This window comes from Lipomyces oligophaga (assembly GCF_038497815.1).
Source record: "Lipomyces oligophaga strain CBS 7107 unplaced genomic scaffold V1516scaffold_2, whole genome shotgun sequence".
NCBI classification, from domain to species: Eukaryota; Fungi; Ascomycota; class Lipomycetes; order Lipomycetales; family Lipomycetaceae; genus Lipomyces; species [Lipomyces] oligophaga.
The window spans coordinates 1,433,067-1,451,867 of record NW_027117786.1 but is presented as its reverse complement, the minus strand read 5'-3'; the positions used below and the strand labels follow the sequence as shown (position 1 = coordinate 1,451,867).

General features: G+C 43.2%; 8 protein-coding genes across 8 annotated transcripts; 5 read left to right on the top strand and 3 right to left on the bottom strand.

Annotated features, from left to right (window-relative positions):
• The first annotated feature begins 12 nt into the window (after nt 1-12).
• V1516DRAFT_671606 (ergosterol biosynthesis ERG4/ERG24) lies at nt 13-1,836 on the top strand. Its single transcript, XM_066921594.1, has one exon. It carries the CDS (start codon nt 161-163, stop codon nt 1,673-1,675), a length of 1,515 nt encoding a protein of 504 aa, XP_066779193.1. The 5' UTR covers nt 13-160; the 3' UTR covers nt 1,676-1,836.
• Nucleotides 1,837-1,991: 155 nt separating this feature from the next.
• On the bottom strand, nt 1,992-6,048 carry V1516DRAFT_210821 (Rapamycin-insensitive companion of mTOR, N-term-domain-containing protein). The gene is made up of 6 exons (XM_066918741.1): nt 5,762-6,048; nt 5,535-5,706; nt 5,320-5,451; nt 2,707-5,271; nt 2,485-2,629; nt 1,992-2,430 (listed from the first exon to the last, which is right to left on the bottom strand). The coding sequence occupies exons 1-6, from the start codon at nt 5,823-5,825 to the stop codon at nt 2,308-2,310; spliced, it is 3,201 nt and encodes a 1,066-aa protein (XP_066779192.1). The 5' UTR covers nt 5,826-6,048; the 3' UTR covers nt 1,992-2,307.
• On the top strand, nt 5,833-6,931 carry V1516DRAFT_671600 (uncharacterized protein). Its single transcript, XM_066921593.1, has 3 exons — nt 5,833-6,099; nt 6,175-6,225; nt 6,271-6,931. The coding sequence occupies exons 1-3, from the start codon at nt 6,005-6,007 to the stop codon at nt 6,770-6,772; spliced, it is 648 nt and encodes a 215-aa protein (XP_066779191.1). The 5' UTR covers nt 5,833-6,004; the 3' UTR covers nt 6,773-6,931.
• V1516DRAFT_671597 (heme peroxidase) lies at nt 6,715-8,301 on the bottom strand. The gene is made up of 2 exons (XM_066921592.1): nt 7,545-8,301; nt 6,715-7,340 (listed from the first exon to the last, which is right to left on the bottom strand). The coding sequence occupies exons 1-2, from the start codon at nt 8,152-8,154 to the stop codon at nt 6,871-6,873; spliced, it is 1,080 nt and encodes a 359-aa protein (XP_066779190.1). The 5' UTR covers nt 8,155-8,301; the 3' UTR covers nt 6,715-6,870.
• A 1,659-nt stretch (nt 8,302-9,960) lies between these two features.
• V1516DRAFT_671593 (mitochondrial import protein Pam17-domain-containing protein) lies at nt 9,961-11,091 on the top strand. Its single transcript, XM_066921591.1, has one exon. It carries the CDS (start codon nt 10,007-10,009, stop codon nt 10,844-10,846), a length of 840 nt encoding a protein of 279 aa, XP_066779189.1. The 5' UTR covers nt 9,961-10,006; the 3' UTR covers nt 10,847-11,091.
• Nucleotides 11,025-14,970, top strand: V1516DRAFT_210419 (mitochondrial inner-membrane-bound regulator-domain-containing protein). The gene is made up of 2 exons (XM_066918737.1): nt 11,025-13,433; nt 13,492-14,970. The coding sequence occupies exons 1-2, from the start codon at nt 11,203-11,205 to the stop codon at nt 14,540-14,542; spliced, it is 3,282 nt and encodes a 1,093-aa protein (XP_066779188.1). The 5' UTR covers nt 11,025-11,202; the 3' UTR covers nt 14,543-14,970.
• Nucleotides 14,971-15,004: 34 nt separating this feature from the next.
• Nucleotides 15,005-17,076, top strand: V1516DRAFT_671590 (uncharacterized protein). The gene has a single exon (XM_066921590.1). The coding sequence runs from the start codon at nt 15,399-15,401 to the stop codon at nt 16,839-16,841; it is 1,443 nt and encodes a 480-aa protein (XP_066779187.1). The 5' UTR covers nt 15,005-15,398; the 3' UTR covers nt 16,842-17,076.
• Nucleotides 16,937-18,589, bottom strand: V1516DRAFT_621316 (Alpha/Beta hydrolase protein; the record flags this gene model as incomplete). The annotated part of the gene is made up of 1 exon (XM_066919520.1): nt 16,937-18,589. One exon carries the CDS (start codon nt 18,587-18,589, stop codon nt 16,937-16,939), a length of 1,653 nt encoding a protein of 550 aa, XP_066779186.1.
• Between the last annotated feature and the right edge of the window lie 212 nt (nt 18,590-18,801).

The window sequence follows — 18,801 nt, the reverse complement described above, 5'->3', positions numbered from 1 at the left end:
GGCTCGGAGTCTGACTAGCGTTAATTTGTTGAGAAGGTTTCGTGTTGCCATTTAGATATTTTAACTCATAACTCTGGTCGCTCACAACTATTAGCCTCTTATAAAAAAAATTATAAATAGTCGGGCGAACTCGTCAGGCTGCGAAAACGTGTCCTAGAGAATGGTAACAACACGTTCAGGAGGAGTTAATACCGCCGAGATGTCCGAGATTCCTGCAACACCACGTCGACGCGCCGGCAAGACAACAACAGCGACAGAGAATGGAAATGCAAATGTGATGGGAAATGGTGAAGAAATGGAAAAGAAAGACGCGGCCACAATAGCGTCGGAAGTGTCATCGAAGGCAGCGGAGCTTTCGCATGTGGAGTTCGATTTTGGGGGGCCTATCGGAGTCTCTGCGATGATGATAGGATTCCCGTTGTTGATGTACTACCTGTGGATCTGTGCAACGTTCTACGATGGTCAATTGACAGGTCCAGGAAAAGACGAGACTTTGAAGGAGTTTGTGCTGCGTTTGTACGGGCATGTTGTCGCGGACGCCTTCCCGGACTTGAAAGCCTGGCTCACCGTGTGGACATTTCTTGTGTTTGAAGCTATTTTGTACGTAACTTTACCTGGCATCAGTACGCAGGGTTTGCCACTACCTTCGTTGAACGGTAAGCGACTACCTTACTACTGCAACGCAGTGTACGCCTTCTACACGACGATTATCGTTGCTGTTGTGCTACATCTCAGTGGTCTTTTCCCAATCACCACAGTGATCGAACGGTTTGGAAACATCATGTCTGTGTGTATTATTTCCGGACTTGTTTTGCCGTTTTTGCTCTATTTTTGGGCTATTGCGACGGGCAACCAGTATCGTATGTCGGGCGTCTTTATTTACGATGTGTTCATGGGCGCTGTGCTGAACCCGCGCATTGGAATTTTGGATTTAAAAATGTTTTTCGAGGTGCGGTTGCCCTGGTTTATTTTGTTCTTTATTTCAGTGTCGAATGCGGTCCGGCAGTACGAGACGTACGGTTATGTTTCTGCGCAGGCCTATTTCGTTATTCTCGCGCATTATTTGTACGTGAACGCGTGCTGCAAAGGTGAGGAACTGATTATTACAACTTGGGACATGTTTTATGAGAAGTTTGGCTTTATGTTGTTGTTTTGGAATATAGCTGGTGTGCCATTTACATACTGCCACTGCACGCTTTTCCTCGCAAACCATGCGCCCTCGGAGTACCACTGGTCTGTGTACTACAACATAGCCATCTATGCAATGCTGCTGACTGCTTACTATATTTTTGACACGGCAAATTCGCAGAAGAATAGGTTTAGACATGAGATGTATGGTACCTTACTTCTACGCAAGTCTTTCCCGCAGCTGCCCTGGCAAACTATCCGTAACCCAACTTACATCAAGTGTAAGAATGGAGGAACTCTGCTTACTTCCGGCTGGTACAAGTACGGTCGCAAAATTCACTATACGGCTGATTTCTTCCAGAGCTTATCATGGTCACTGATGACTGGCTTTAGTTCGCCGCTACCATATTTTTATCCTGCATTTTTCTTCTGTGTGCTTTCTCATCGCGCGTTCAGAGATATTCAACGATGTAAAGTCAAATATGGTGATGATTGGAAGGAATATGAGCGTCAATGTCCGTATTTATTTATTCCATTTGTGTTTTGAGTTTCATTCCACTTGGGATACCGCCTCCTGAATATATATATAGCGATGCAGGACACCTTTCTTTTCTTTCCTTGCCTATAATATATCTCTATTACTTCTTTTACTACTACTACTAAGTCTTTTGTAAATAATAATAATAACTATAGCGGTAATAAAAAAATACATGCTCAAATGGCCGGGGGGCCAACGGGGAATGCCTCTCGCAGACCTCGCCAATAACAGTTCAAATAGTGGACATAATATTCATAAATGCCTGCTCTCTCATTTGCAAAAATTTCGATCCATAGGGACATGATTCAAAATCAAGGCTGGAAGCAGGCATGATGAATAGACGAGAAAAAGAATCAACTGCGATTGTTTTGACTGCGAGAAACATAGTTAGAATCTTGCGTTGCAGTAGAGACCAGGTATTGTTGCTGCAGTCCAGCAAATGCGGATGCAGTGTAAAATAATTCCGTGATGCTGAATGATTGTCGAACTGAAGTTAATGGAACAAATAAATCAGCAATACTAGGTCATATTGAATGTTAGACGGATTGAATGCTTATGAGTCATCTGGATGTAGCCGAAGAATTGAAAGTATTTGTGACAAACTATTTGCACAACTGTTACAAAATCATCAAAGCTGCCCTCTACTTCTCTGTCTTAACAGCTTGCGAAATGATAATCTGCTTTAATACCTTCTCCATCGGATCAGCCAAATATACTCCACGTCGTGATGGCCTCAAAAGGGCTGCTGACTCCCATGGTTTAATCTAGTTATAATTAACATTGAAATTCAGTTCTAAAACACTTTATACTAAACTTACTGATAAAAACTGATCGAGACCTTTCGGTATGCAATATCCAAGTGGTTGGCCAATAACCGACTCAGGACCATGCCAGCCTTGTTCGACAACCATCTCCATGCCTGATTTCGTCGAAGCAATCAGCCCGAGCACAAAAAATGCAGTTCTATAAACCCAGTTAGCGAGTTGCCTTTGCACTCTTTCAGCATATTAACAACATGCAATCTAAACCCCAAAACTCACCCTCGTATACTCCAGATCTCACTCGTCGCGGCAAGCGTCGCAATCGTCGCGACAATCTCTGTGTCCTCCAGAAACGGGACTCCAAGCTCCATTGAGCCAATATTTCCAACTGCCCATAAGCATGCCTTTAGCTTAGTCAGACCATCACTGTCAAGTAGCGCGTGCTGAGTTGAAGGGTCACCGTAAGATTGTATGTACTGACAAAATGTCTTCATATGATTCTTCTGCGACAATAGTTTGCAACCATCCGTAGTTCGGACCAGTTCCCTGTAAAAATGCGGCGGCAAGTACGCATTCGTGCCAACCATGTCATTCTCGATTGCAACGCCCGACATTGCAATTGCTGCTGCTGCCGCTGCTGCAACCGTCGTTGGTGTCGCCACAGTCTTCGACTTAGATTTCCTTGGGTCTGCAAACATTGACTGTGCTAGCTGACGCTCCACAACAAAGACATATTCCTCATTCCCTCGTGTAAACCACTCTTCGATTTGGGGTTCAATATAGTTCAGTCCATGTAAATACTTGAGTCCGTTTGGAGCAGATAGAAATCGCAGGAGCAAAGGATAAATGGCATCAGTCAAATATTCAATGTCCGGCAAACAATGGACAACATGATCCAACGTTCGGCTGTCAGTACACGCTTCACATAAACACTTTACAGCAAGGTCACAAACATCTGGATCACAGTCGTATAATTGCTGGACCAATAACGAAACCGCCCAGTCATGAATACCTTGATCTTCAAAATCAACCAGCGTCGCGACATGAGAGGTAGCAAACAGACGGACATCTTTTTCGCCCGTAGTCAAAACCTTCTCGATCAAGATTCGTGGATGTCCTTCAATATGATAATCTAACGACGACAGTAAAATCGTGATCAAGTCGATTCTCGGGAGCTCGGTTAGATGATAAAACATATTAAACATTCGCCAGCGTTCTATCATGGCCACACCATTCAAATCTGAGCTTAACGTGCCTAGAATTGTAAAATATCCATAACTGAGCGTAGTTTGTAGACGGTGTTTGGAAAACAACGGTTCTGCAGATGTTATTCCACTCATCGGGTCCAACTGGGCCAGACACTCCGCAATCTGCCGTAACAGCTTGTTTTCGGTCAAATACTTTACTCCTTCTGCGTTCGCAAGTAAGGTCTTGATCAGTACGGCGCCCGCCCGAACGTATTTCTGATTAGCTGAGTTCCTTGGGATTTCTGAAAATCGATACTTAAATGGCCGATAGAAAGACATGAGTCGTTTGATGAACTTAGTCGCTCGAATAGCCTCGTCAAGTCGCTTCGGATTCATCAGAGGCCCTTGCATTAACTCAATTAGCATTTCCCAATTCCATTTTGTAAACTTCTTTGTGCTCAGTACATTTGTATCGAGCAGTAAGTTCCGGAAATGCGTATCGTCCAAATGAAGTCCGAGTTTCATTTTTTTCAGTTCCGAACGGGCTTTGTCCTTGTCTCTCAGTTCGGGATTAGCAGAGGAAGAAGTATTTGCCCCATTTGTACCGCCCGTAGATCCAGAATTGAAAGAGTACACTTTTTGTACTTTAAGCGACGAAAACCCCGAATGTGAGGTTTCATGGATATTTTTAAATATGCGATCAATTTCGAATATTGCAGAAGAGGCCGGAAACCGGTCGAGGGTACCAAAACGTGTGGCAGAGTTGAACAAAGATCCAAGGATCTGCGTTTTCTGCGCATAACATGGCGGAAGAAGTCTCGCAGATCTGCTGATTATTTCGCCCATAAGCAATGTCGCCTTGCGGGATATTGCTGAGTCTAGATCTTGTTCGATAATGCGAAGAAGTTGCGCTAATAAATCTGAATCTATGAAGACAGCAAGTAGAAGGGAAGCGTATTTATCTGATAATGAATGTTTCTGCATGTCTTTACGCTGGTGGCCATCAGATGTCATAATTGCTGCGGCCGTAACCCGACGACCAGCTAAAAAGGGCGTAGCCCAAAAAGGGATCTGAATGTTGAAGATATCGAAAAGTATGTCCAGCATGATATCTCGAAGCCCAGACAAGGGTAACTGCAGAGTCTGTACAAACGCTTTAATCTGGCGGAAACCAAACATAGATAGGTAAAAAAGACCTGACCAATTTTTTAACATGAGCGATAGCACTCGAGCGCTGTTGCGGATTTTGGCTTCGTCAATATGATCTTGTTCTTGAAGCTCCGTAAAAGGACTCAGAACAATGTCCAGATCATGGGCTGCCCAAAGAACGACCCGAGTATCGGGTTTATCAAGTAGATACATGAATGATAAAGTGATACTTTCAGCCAGTTCGTACGGACCAGCGGCCAGAGTGGACGCAAGGACTTTGATTCCTCCTGCCGCAGACACCTTGAACGGGTCGAAGAGGAGAAGCTCCGCAAGTGTCTCGATCGCAGTTGTGCTTAGTTTATCAGCCGTGTCTTCCGCGACAGCAACAAGGGCGCATACGACCCCTAGCGACATTTCGTCGACCCCATTAGTAATGTCAAAATAGCCTCTAATGAATTTTATGGCCTGTTCTCGTTCCACATTGAACCGGACATCTTTTGCCAGCGATCTTGATCTTTAGTCACAAATACTAGGAACCTAAAAATTGTAAACTCACCTAATGACAAAGGCGTCTGTTCGTAGGCCAATGATGGTTTTCAGTGAATCGAGATCCGAGATGGCATACCGTGCCGTTCGATATCCCGTCGCCACAACTTCTTTCGCTGGATGAGATAATAGTTTTTGTACCCTATACGAAATCAGTGTCACCATTCAGCGAACATATAAGCAAAAATATAAGCTTAAATCAATACAAAAAGACTTTATCCATACCGACGACCGAAAACTGGTAGTGCTAGCTCCCGCTTCAACTCGGGATGCCGCTGGAGTAATTGAACAAGCTCGTTAGTTTTCGAGACAAGAAACATAGCAGAACGATCCGGCTCTTCAAGCGACTGGAGAAGATCTCCAAGCGCCCATGTCGGACTGCTTGGACTATTTGATTCTAGATTGACAATTATCAGCTGCTTTGTGAACACAGCTATCGGATCAGAACGTACCGTCATCTTCCGAGTCAGTTGCGGTGCGATCGAAATCAGTGTTGATGGGATCTAGTTTGATCATTTGAATAGCATTATATGCTTCTATATAATATATAACTTATTTGATTGTCATATATCACAACTTGTTACAACTTATCTCCACGCTCGTATTGTTTCAGTAATTCTACACTATAATTATTGTCCCAATAATAATTCTAACTCGCTGCTTAACCAGTTTTATCATTATAGAAATGAACCAAAATGAGCAAAAAAAGAGGAATTGAATTTGAATTCGAAAAAAAGAAGAAGGCAGTATATCGACCAGTTTTGGATAATCCGGCTGTTCGATTGCAGTGGTATGTATTTATGTATATATACGTAAATGATACGACTAGGATGTATGGATCTGTTTAGTAACTCATCAAAAATAGGCCTACTGTCGGAGAAGAAGAGCGCGAATTGTTTGTGGATTTACTGATCAAGTAAGATAAATGCTATTATATAGGATGAATAACCGACAATACCAGGATGCTTGGAGATGTTAGATCATACACAACCAGCGAGAGTTCTAAACCGGACATATTGTCATATTTAACCCTTGGACTAAACAACACGACCAAAGAGCTGGAATTACAAGTTCCATTGATTTACACAGCTGATAATCCAAATAAGCATCAAACTCAGCGGCTGAAGTCCAAAATTATCGCCGTATTTGTTGCGCGTGCAGACATTCTTCCAGCTATTTTGTTCGCGCATCTTCCTATGTTGACTGTCTCTGCGTCGGGTCGAGGTCCCGCGGTCAAATTGGTTCAACTCCCAAAAGGCGCCATGCAGCGATTAGAAGAAGCTTCCGGTATTGCTCGGCTGGATGTCATTGGAATCAGAGAAGGATATAAGTCGGCTACGAGCGAACTAATGAAAAGCGCGTTGGAAAGAATCGAGCCTGTCAAGCCGACCTGGGGAAGGGCGCAGCCAAAATATCAAACACTGAAAATAAAACACATCAAAACAACAATGGCTACAAAATAATACGACAATATACTGTTACAATTATATTCATTTGAATGTATGAAGAGCAGCATTACTGAATAATACATTGCAGGCCTAGAGATCAATTTTGGGCCAATCTAAGCAATGGTGGCAGGGAACTCGAATTTCTCTGTTCCATCCTTGAACGGCACTCCGAGCTCAAGAAGTGCAGCATAAGCCTTTGAAAAGTCCTCAAAAAAAACTTCGTTGGATTTTGCGTACTTTTCCACAAACGGCTTAAATTTCTTGTCCTTGACGAGGGCCATATCAGTCGGAAGCATCATGAGCGAATGAGTAGTTTTGTCCTCGTACTGAGCGGGACCCTTCCACTTGCGCCATGACCAACTCTCGTCGATGAGAAGCTTGTAAAAGTCGTTTGTCATGTATGTCGGAGCAAAAGTCCAAGGTCCTTCAAAGCCCGATCTGTCAGTGTGGCAGCGGCCGAGAGCATGTGCGCCAATAAGGGCGACCATTTCTTGGTCATTAAATCCCATGCGACCGAAAATGGCACGGATATGGTCAGCGCCTTTGGAAGCGTCTGGGAGACGCCCGTCCGGAGTGCAAGCAGCTATGTTGTTAGTTTGCTATTCCATGACATGTTTATTATCGCCGCACTTTAGGCTGCGGCGATGGATGACAATAGCATGTGTCACAATAGATGACATGACCGCTCGAACATTATTTCAAACAAGAGCATCATCATCATCATCAAGGGTATGAATCACATATACAACAGGAAAACAATGAATAAACAGTAAACGGAAAAACTTACATGCATCTGCATCAGTGCGACCAGGACGCCAGGGGATAGTGGGACCACCGAGCTCTTGGACGGCAGCTACACCGCCTAGAGTCCACAGATCACCATACGAGATCCAAGGATACTTCGCGTGGATGGGCTCGAGACGGTCGCGCGCCTTAACGAGACCAGCATTAGCACCGTGGGAAGCTTCGGGATTGAATCGCATAGTGGCGCCATTGGAACCGCCGGTTTTAGAAGCAGCATCATAGGTACCCGATGCATGCCAGGCAAGACGCAACAGAACAGGTCCATACGAGCCATCATCATAGTCATCGCCCTCAAGGCACTCAGCGATGTCATTGTACACCTTCTTGTAGTCTTCATATGTAGGCACAAAAGGTTTCGCGACAGTTGCAGCAGAACCAGAGCTAGTATAGTAATAGTAGGCACCGCCTCCAAGTCCAGCTGCAACCAAAAGTGCAATGAGCGTGCTATTTGACGACTTTTCCTCGGGTCCAGTTGCATACGATCGCTTTGCCGCGAGCTTCATCGGCGATGCTCTTCGGCCGACGACAGCAGCGCCTGCGGAACCTGCTCGAAGAGCAGAGCGGACAGATTGACGAGCAAACAGAGAAGCCATTGATTTGGATGTAGTTCAAATGATTATGTATGGATATAAATATACAGCAAGAAAAATCTGTGTATACCGATCTTATAACAGAACCAACAGAATATATATAAGATTATCTACCGCTCTCTAACCTGAACCTTAGGATCCCCTCAGCTTTATATCCTCAATCTGATCAACCACACCACGACACCTCGTTCGAAGATCAATCCCGTCACATGATATTCAATCACGTGGCTGTAACCGGTAATCGGCGCACGCTGATTGGACAAAATCGCTACCATTGCGGGGATCTATCGGGTTAGGGCATTACTAAGTCAGGAGCTATGAACAGGTCATTTCTTGCGGTCTAGATCTTGATCGGTCAATTATGTAATTATGTCATGCTGGTTAGGTAATGCATATTATGTAAAGGTTCTATTTGAATTTTTGGGGACTTTTTCTGGTTCGTGCTGATGTAAGGATGTACAGGACTTTAATGCGTGTTTATGTTGAATCTATGCTTATGAAGCATTGACAATCTCTTGCTCAAAGACGGACTGCTTGAACATAACGGTATTGTTGGCTGCCAGAACAGGTGGTTGATCATCTGCGCAATATCATCTGCTATAATGTTATTAGAATCAATATTAGGCGATGTGTATGGCCATATTCTAAAGTCTGCAAAAATATTCCAAATCTCCATCTCGGAGGCTTGTAAGTCGTTGAATATCTGGTATTGAGAATCCCGCATATCTCCAAAATAAAGTGTCCTAAATATCTATCCGACAGAATACTCAGCCTAATAGCGGAGCTAGGGTCTATCCAGTCGGCAAAGCACGTATTTCCTTGCATCCAGATATCTGTCTCCGCATTATTTATGATAGATCAGTGGGTTTCTGCCGTCAAGTACGCTGTGCTTCGAGATATTCAACCGGATTTTACAGTACCGGCAGCACTTTACCCGGCACTAGAACCTGACCGGCCGAAAAGCTTACCGACCTGGCATTGAAGAGAGATGCAGACAGGCAATTGGATCGCCTGGTTCTCCTGTGAACCACAAGCTCCAACGAAGATCGGGCATCTGATCTGGTACTTCGTTGAAGTTGCAATAGAAACTTTTCAAACCGCTAGCAAAAATGTTCTCCAATCACTCTCTACTCTGGACGCTGAACGGCTGGATACCAACCCCATTGAAATCGTGGCAGTCTTAACGAAGACGTTCAAAGCTTCTTTCTAGTTACTAGCTGAAATTTAAATATTCTGAGAAGAGCATGGAACTGACAGCAACGTATTCCCTGAGAATTGGCAATTCATTATAAGTAGGTCTGAACGTGAAATATGAATAGCGGTTCGTTGAGTTTTATGGTCAGCTTGTAGATATGTTCTGGATATATAAGTAGCACCAATTAGTACCAGACAAGATTTCACTTGATCAGAGTAGTGAAGATTGATAACTATCATATGGATTGATTTTGTTCTCTCCTTTGTCTCTGTTAATTGTTTGACTGTCCTGGCTTTACACACATTTCTGCAGACCTGTGATATGCCAATTACACTGACTGTGCTCTACGATATTAGAAGGTCAGTTGCATAATCCTGTCTGCAGCATCATTTCTTTGATAATTCTTAATATCACAGTATATCAAGTAATTATATAGAACTGTTATTTAAGGAATTCAAATTCGTATTCATGTCTCAGTTCGAAGTTATCTCATCCATGGTAGTAAATTGCATATGGAATATCTAGTAATAACCCCCTGGTCACATGGTTTGTCTTGTCATGCATACAGAATTTGTATACAATAATACCCATACTCTGCCAAAAAGAATTGCATATAACCTGATCCAATTTATCCAAATCCGTGGAATAATCAGTCGGTCGATGAATTTCTTTAAGCCGTCATTACTGGTCTCATCTTTGAGCAAGTTTGCCAAAATCAGTCGGATTGGATCGAACAATGCCCTAGTTCGATTGAATAGCGCTTCACTTGGTCCGGCTCTACCTTCGACATCGGTTCGATTCAGATCTTGTCTAGCAGTCGGTCCGTCTGCAACTTCATCGGTTATCGCGAAGTCTATTTTAGGATGCTTAGCGGGCCCAATGAAGTGCAGCACTAGTTCTGAAGTTTCATATAATGCCGCCAGTCCTGCCCGATCCGGGTTCGCAATCAAGAATAGTTCGACGCGACGATTTTCTACGCGGTCCATTGTTTTTCAAGAATCAATTCCTAATTCTGCGCCAGCATCACAGGGCCAAGCTACTCTATCTTGGGATGAGTTTCTATCTTACCGCACGTATCGCCGTGTCATACAGTTATCGTCCATGGGCCTTGGCGCTGTTGCAGGGATATTTATCGGTTGGGGTGTGTTCGCTACAATCGAAATCGATCCGACTCAGATGATATTTGGATTTGATCCTTTACTAGTTTTGTCTGGAGGCCTGATCATTTGTGGTCTAGTCGGCGCTTTGCTGGGACCCTTGTTTGGAAACTTTGTCTTCCAGTTTTTCATTCTCCGGTCTAAACGTAGCCTATTCAGAGTCAAAGAAGATCTATTTCTACAGCATATCAAACGAAACAGAGTTGATCCCTCTTTTCAGTCTTTTGGCAATCCAGTCCCAGATTATTATGGCGAGAAGATCACCTCACTGCATGGATATCGGTCATGGCTTCGCAGTTGTGCTGCTTATCGAAAGAAGCATACTGAGTTTATTAAACTTTGAATCCGCTTTACTTCATATTTAGTATTTGATCATGAATGAAATTATGATTGTATATAACCGTTCGATAACTATATTATACTATATTGTAAAAGTTATCTTAAACATATTTCAATATTTTGTAGGCTAAGAATTGATAGTCTGAAAAGATTTTCATGTCCCAACTAGCTCCCAACTCTAACATAGTGTTGTTCCAGACCTTGCACTCTCATTTTTGATTTTTTTATTATGTTAGAGCAGTTGCAAAAGTACTATTCATATAGTATTGCGTCGTACTAATTTGGCTATTTTGTATTATATCATATTATCTCATTCCATTAACATCAATACTGAGAACAAAACCAATTCATGTTCTAGACATGCTGTCTGCCCGCGCATATTCCAACAAAACAACCTTAGTTTGCAATTATAACTGTTCATTTTCAGCATGCCGACATTATAAACTCGTTCACTATGGTCGCTCTCTTCACTCGTCATCAGGGGAGCAAGCAACCTCGACTACTACTCCAGTCGAAAGTCCTCCGGTATCTACCTCTGCGCCGAAACTGCGACTAGCCTCGTTTCTACGTGGGTCCGGACTGGACGATCGCTCTCTCGAAGTCGAGCAGAAGGGTAGACCGTCGTGGCCGTTCCCGATTGAGCAGCCGTTTGGACACACGCAGCTGTCCTCATCCTTGCCCTCAAAGTCGACAAAAGAATCTACTAGTCAGACCAATGACAGCAGTCACCACAATCCGAGACAACGAAGCAGCGCACAAGGACTGCTCGATATTCTACAGGAATACAAAAAATCAACTGACACTGACGATGTTCAGCATGTGTCCTCATCCCCATTCGACCACAATAACTCTCACTCAACGACACAACTTTCCGAGTACTTCGCATCGATAGAGGAGAGCATCCACTCCGTTGAACACAAATCCGGCATGCCTGACAATTCAAAATCTTCACTCAATGAAGCTGCTCCTTTTCAAGGCACGGCCAACATTGTTTCTTCTTTTCTACGCAAAGTTGATAATTCTGCTGACACAGCGGGTTTCTCTGATTCGGTGGTCGCCGACCAATCTCTATTAGATTCTCCGCAAACTTTCGACCCAACTATTTATGCTTCCGATCCACTTATGATCAACCAGATTTTCACTCCGTCGATTTTGAAACAGGTCGATTTTAATGTCATTCCGCAAGTTCTGCCTTCACAGTTCCAGCCTATCATCGTTCTCGACCAGAACGCACTTGACGACCTAGAATCTCGACGAAACGCCCCTCAAGCAGATGCGATACCGACCGACGCAGAAGTGTCATCATCTATTGTACAGCACTCTTCCTCCTCTATTAAACCTTTGGTATCAAGCTCATCGGAGACGACGGGCTTGGACATAAATAGTATTTCCACTGATCTTCTCGCTGATCTTGGCATGGAAGCTCCAATCTTTGACCAAATCGAGTCTGTCCGACCGAGTAAAGGGAACCTTATTTCGAAAGTCCGATACGTTAAGCTCAATAAGAAGCTATCATCAATGGTTTTGAAATCCCAGCTTATTTCCTATTGCCAAAGTAAACACAAGCTTCTGAACATAAAGTCCACTTCTAGCCTGCGTTCTATGAAGAAGTCAGAGCTGATCGAATATACCCTCAAGACGTTGTGGAATTTGAAAGTGTCAAACAAAGTTGATGAAGCAGTACTATTTCAGATTACATATCCCCTTGGAACAACGGAGCTTGCGTTGCTAGAGACTCGAGGTGGACTCATTCTACGTACACTGGAACGTAAAGGACTTTCCTTTTCGGTTAATACGGAGACACAAACATCAATTAGCATTGTTGGAGAGAAAACAGTGGTTGAATATGCTGTCGCGAGTCTGAATCATATATTGAGCGCTGTGCAAATGCTTAAACTCGAGTTGAACCTCGGACCAGACCTTGATAAGCTGCCATTAAAGCAGATTGGATATCTCTGTTCCTCGCATTTAGTCCCCGACACCAAGTCAAAGTCAGTAACTATATCTGCCCTCAGAATGAGTGATATCGACAGAACTATACGTCTTCTTATTAAAACGTCTGTGTCCAAGTCCAATTTCAACGGCACAAACTCTACACAGATCCTATATCCAGTTACACCGACAAACGATTCTTATTTTACACCTCTCTCGAGTGCCCAACTCGAGTCGTTGCCTTGGTATAAGTCAGAGACTGACTGGGTTCGTTGGCAAACCGTGTCGAAATCCTATACTGACCAAGGCGGGCCATTATTGATGTCTCCGCGAATGGTGTTTGATGGATATTTGGAGCAGGTGAATAGTTACGTTTCAGAGTTGCGTTTGAATAAGATGAAGACTCTTGACGCTGGTCAGGTTGGATATCTGAAAACATTGTTGGGCATGGGGTCTGTTCAAACGGGTGAACTGAGGTCTTCGGATGATGATGGTGGTGTAAAAGAGGCTAATAGTCAATATTTGACTTCTCTGGATGCAAATGTTGATCAATCAGTATCAACCATTGAGAAGCATATGCTTAATGCTAATTTATCTTTGAATATTTTTGACGGTCAACACGTCAACAATGATTCGAATGGAATTGTTTACTATGCAAGGTAATTTATGTTTATACGTCTTTGCATATATATTTGATAAATTAATCTAACAAGCCAGATTCGGGATAGGATTGCATGATAGAAGTTCTCAAGAGACCGACGTTGGTGAAATTCCCAGTCAGTTCATGTTTTTCGAACATGCGCCAGGTATAAAAATGTTAATTCAGAATTTTTTTACGTCGACAGCCTCAGCTTCGGCTGAACCAAGTTTTAGTAATTTGAACGGTGCTGGCATAGAAGAAACGGGTCTAGGTCTTAGTCAAAGATTGGAAAGTGAGATTTCTATTTCTAATCCACTTATACTATCGAAAACTGATAGCCATATTTCAAATTCAGTTAATAGTTTCGAAACCAAAGACAATAAAATTTCATTAGAGGAATTTCCTAGGGATTCAAATTCAATGTCTTTTGAAGTCGAAACTGAAAATTCTAGTGATTCAGATCATTCATTCGAAAGCCGACCGTCAATTATCTGGTCTAAGGACCAGGTCACTACACAAAGATTATATCGATTGAAATTGATAGCTTCGCCGAGCTTGAACCCGAAGACATTCAACAAACTTCCAATTCTCGAACTTGACGTAATCGCCAACGAGTCTTGGACTGCCGATGTCGCCTCCTGCGTTCTGCGGGCGCGTTCGGCAGAAGTTCAGAAACAGAGTTTGCTTCTTCCGAGTTCCGTGACAGACATTCAGTTTGTTCGCGAACAGCAGCAGCAGATTTCTGTTGAACAGCCCGGAATCAAGGAATTTGTCGAAAATCTGAAACTCGATCCAGCTGGCTCAAATAACGGTCTATGGGTGGACCGGGAAGTAAATATTCACCTAGGTGGGGGGGACGAGGATAAGCCCGTCACGTATATGTTTCTCAGTATTGAGCAGCGTACGAGCGCAGAATATCGATATCTTGATCGTTATATTCTCGAGTATAGCAGAGTTGACGCGGGAGCGTTGGATGGCCAGCGTGATGAAGTTACAATTAGATTGGCTGATAACGTAGAGAGAGTCGACGAATTAGTCGATGCTGCGGTGCAAGTCGCGTATGGATCTACACTTGTTCAAAAATCGCTGGCTGGATTTAAATCCAAGGATCAGGGTTTTAAACACTGATAAAATGTAATATACAATCCAAAGATATACATATATTCGCAAATAGCATGACTGATGCTGAAACCTAAATCATGACTTGCAAATCGAGCTGGTTATTCTGGTTTGTCTCATGGAGCTCTTGTCTGTATGCTATGCAGCTGACTCTTGTCTTAATTATCGGGAGGCTTGCGCTTGCAATATCTCTGGCTGCGCCAAATATATGCCATACTTGTTTGAGAATATCAATGGCTACAATGAAATATGCTAAATCTGAAGTTTCCGCTCATCTAAGTTGACGAAAAAGGTCTTTACTCCCATAATAGATCCATTCAGTACAGGCAATGGATTCAAATAAGTTAAAATAAAAAAAGTTAAAACATATTTTATCTCCAGATTAAACAATACAAGAGCATGCGACTTCGTGAAAGCAAAAGGAGGACGAGCTCGATTTCATGAACTGTCGCGCTCCCAAACCCTGTTGAACCGACGTTCCTTCAGTCTATTTCATCAGTCAACAGCTATTATTTTGGAATTTCCAAACTTTGATCATTTGATAGCCTCCATTATTAAAGTGGGGATTCGAGCAAATATCCACTAGCATAGCGTTTACTATTTAATATATACTAATTGTAGCTTTCTTTGACTTTTGTCAATTTAGCTTGTATTTGTGGCCCTTTTAAACGGCTGTATTTGGCACGTGCATTCCCACCTCCCTGAATTACAAGATGGGGAAGTTGATAATTTGAGAAGTTTGGTGTGACCATCTTTCATTGATAATTATTATTGCATTACTTTGTATTATATTGTATATAATATTGTGTTTCATATTGTTGCTAGCGACACTATAATACCTGACTGCAGGATACAGCACAGGATAATGGCGCGAAGAGACAGGAAAACCACATTCTACATCCTTTTTCTATCCCTTCTTCTATCGCTATTAATATTGTACAAAATATCACTACCGAAACGACTATCACCTAAGACTATTCCCATACCAAATGTGACGACACAGCTGAGATTTAATGAGCGACTTATCCAGGTCGACAACGCAGAGAGCACGACGGGCAAAAAGTCTTCTAGACTTTCGCGACTGGGTATGACCGGAAAATCACGGTCGAAAGCTGAACAGACAGGTGCCGATCCAAATCTGGAGTTCGTGGAGTTCATGATGACGTGCAGTACGCGCGGGTCGCCGAATGCAGAAATTTTTGATACGTTTGTATCGTTAAAGTACCAGATAATGGAAGTGCGAGTTGAGTATGACGCGAACTCGATCACATATAACCCTACAATTGTCGCTCTGCCATCTTCATCGCATTATCAATTCCTCATTGTCTCGCGAATTTATAGTGATGGTTATACTCAGCGCTCGGTCATATGTGAAGGTAAATACATGGACGAGACCAAGGACAACGCGTATGGTTTCCCAGTCACGACTCGGATCATAAGCTGTGCGACAGCCCCCAAAGAGTTGGTGCTACCACCGACTCCAGCACGCGATTGTCTGAGTAACAACTTTATGGCGCAGATCCCCGGGTTTCATGATCCTCGGGTCTTTTGGTCTAACGATGGTGCTCCACTCATGATCTTCAACCAGCAAAGCCGCTATGGGTGCTTTGGTCTTTGGCTAATTGATTTGCGGTCTGTTTACCCATCTCTGCGTTACAGAGTAAACCGTGGTCTGCTCAATCATTATCCCACAGTCATCGAAGTCACCCGCCGTGAGCGGCGCGCGGTCGAAAAAAACTATATTATCTTTTATGACTCTGAAACTTCCGAATCTTACGTCCAGTACGAGATCGGCTTCAACAACAGACACATATCCCGCTTAATTGGTAACGGTCTCTCCAGCTTCAATGTCACGAGTCCTAATGAGCATTCTTGTATTACTGAAGATGCAATGTGGCACCAGGCCACGAATGCAATTAAAATTGTCCTCTGTAATTACGGCGAATGTCAACCGACACCAGAAAACACTGCCTACCTTGCTTTTCTCCACAAGAAAGAAACGATGGCTTACAAAGTGCAGTACAAGCGCTATCTCGTTCTCTGGCGTACCAAGTACCCTTTCGAGGTTATAGCCATTAGTGATAAGTTTATTCGCTTCGATGATGAGGATGCCTGGGAGCAGAAATTTGACGTCGAAGGAAAATTTATGTATACGGTCAGCATTGCTTGGGAAACTAATTTAAATCGTCATGAGGGCTATCTAAGCGAGAAGGTCATCATCAGTCTTGGAGTTGGGGATCATGGTAATGCAGCAGTCATTTTGCCTGCTCGTGATCTCCTAGTTTGTATGCGTTCTTGTTTGTATTAATATTCGCTTCAACTGCCTTATTCAATTCTCCCACGATTCATTTCATTAAATCATTCAAATCCTAAAATTAATTTGTTTTATTTTATCAGCAGACTTCAGACTGCTTGTTCGATTTCGAGACTATCTTTTCCAGTCCACTCTCCATCCATCCAAAACCTGCACTTATTTTTCTCGGGACCGTTCTTATCCATTGTTCCCTGCACGATTTTTGTACTTTTAAAGATCAACATTGCACGCTCGGATTTGTCATTATCTGCGCGTGGAAACTCGATGCCACAGCTGCTGAGATAGTTCGGGTTCCCATATATTGCAAATGAAACTAAATACTCCTGGAACCATCGAGAGAGCTTATTCATCCATAGAAATTCCTCGTGGGATTTCACCAGCTTTCTGAATGGATTCTGGTTACCTTTTGAAAAAGGCCAGAAAGAAAACGCTAGATCAATCGAATGACTTCCAGGCCCAACAGCAAATTTGTAGATATAACTTCCCGGATATGCCTTATCCAAATACCGCGAGTGGCAATTAACAATCCAGTCGCTAATAATTGAGCTTATCCGCCGAAAAATTGGAATTTTTAGTGGATACAGTGCCTTTACCTGCTCGTGCGTCTCTTTTGTCGCATTCGGGAAGTGCTGTCTTAATAGTGCTTCAAACTGTGCTGGCGTCACTGCTGCTGGATTAGCAAAAATGTCTCCCTCGCGCGAATTGAATCCAGTCATAATCTCGACCTCGCCATTGAATTTTCCGGAATCAAGCCGGAACTGAGGAAGCTTTGGAACATACGTACGGTCGACGTAAGGACCGAACTGAAAAGTGCCAAATGGTGCTTGGAGCGATAGTTGCTGATTATACTTTGCCATGTCAGTCTCGGGAACCCTTCGAAGACACTTAAGCTGGCTGCCTCTGTCTTTCTTGCAACCAGATAACTCTGCTAAATTCGCGAACTGTGTATCTTGTACGTCCTTGTCATACATTGGGTAAAAAGCAGTCGACTGTAAAATAGCCCGCTTAAATAAAAGCTTCTCGGGAGAAGTGAGATGATGATATATCGACGATCCGCCTGCGCTCTCACCCATGACAGTCACCTGGTTCGGGTCTCCACCAAATTTCTCGATATGATTTTGGATCCATTCTAATGCGAACCGCTGATCATGTAGCCCGAGATTTGTCACGTCTTCGTGTTTCATAATTGAGCCCGCGAGAAAACCAAACGCGCCGAGCCTGTAATTGAGTGCGACGTAGATCATATTTCCCTCTGCAACCATCATCAACCCATGAGGATTATAAATGACGTCTTTAGAGCCGAACAGATATCCGCCCCCATGGATCCAGTTCAATATTGGGAGTTTTTTAGTTGAGTTCGTGAACACAGATACTGGGACGTAGACATCTAGAAACAAACAATCCTCGCTCTGCCATTCCTTTGGGACCCCGTAATTCATCAAAAAAAATTGAAAATTTCCAGATTGATGGCACATGTATCCTTTTTGGCCAGTGCTAATTCCAGTCGAGTTTAAGGGCGCACAGGGCTTTCGGAATCGTCGATCACCAGTTGGCGGAGCTGCATATGGAATATTTTGAAATTTGAAATATTTACCTTTGCGATTGTACAAAATTGCGCGATGTCTAGCATATCCGAGATCGATTACAGGAAACTTTATATTGAGCTCCGGGATTGGCTCGTCAGCCGAAGGGTCGAATTCGACATTATCAAGCGCATTATATGCCAAGTCGATATCCGGCATATTCGAATCGGAGAAGTTGTATGTATCGGATGTGCCAAGATCCTCCAAATTAAATAGATCTGTACCAAGATCTGAGATATCTACCTGCGATGATACCATATCTGGCAGACTTTGGCCAAATGGAGCTGCAAAACTTGCCGTCAGACTGGTAAACGCTGTGAGCAGAAGCAGTATATTATACAATAACATTTTAAATAATCGTCAGACTGTTT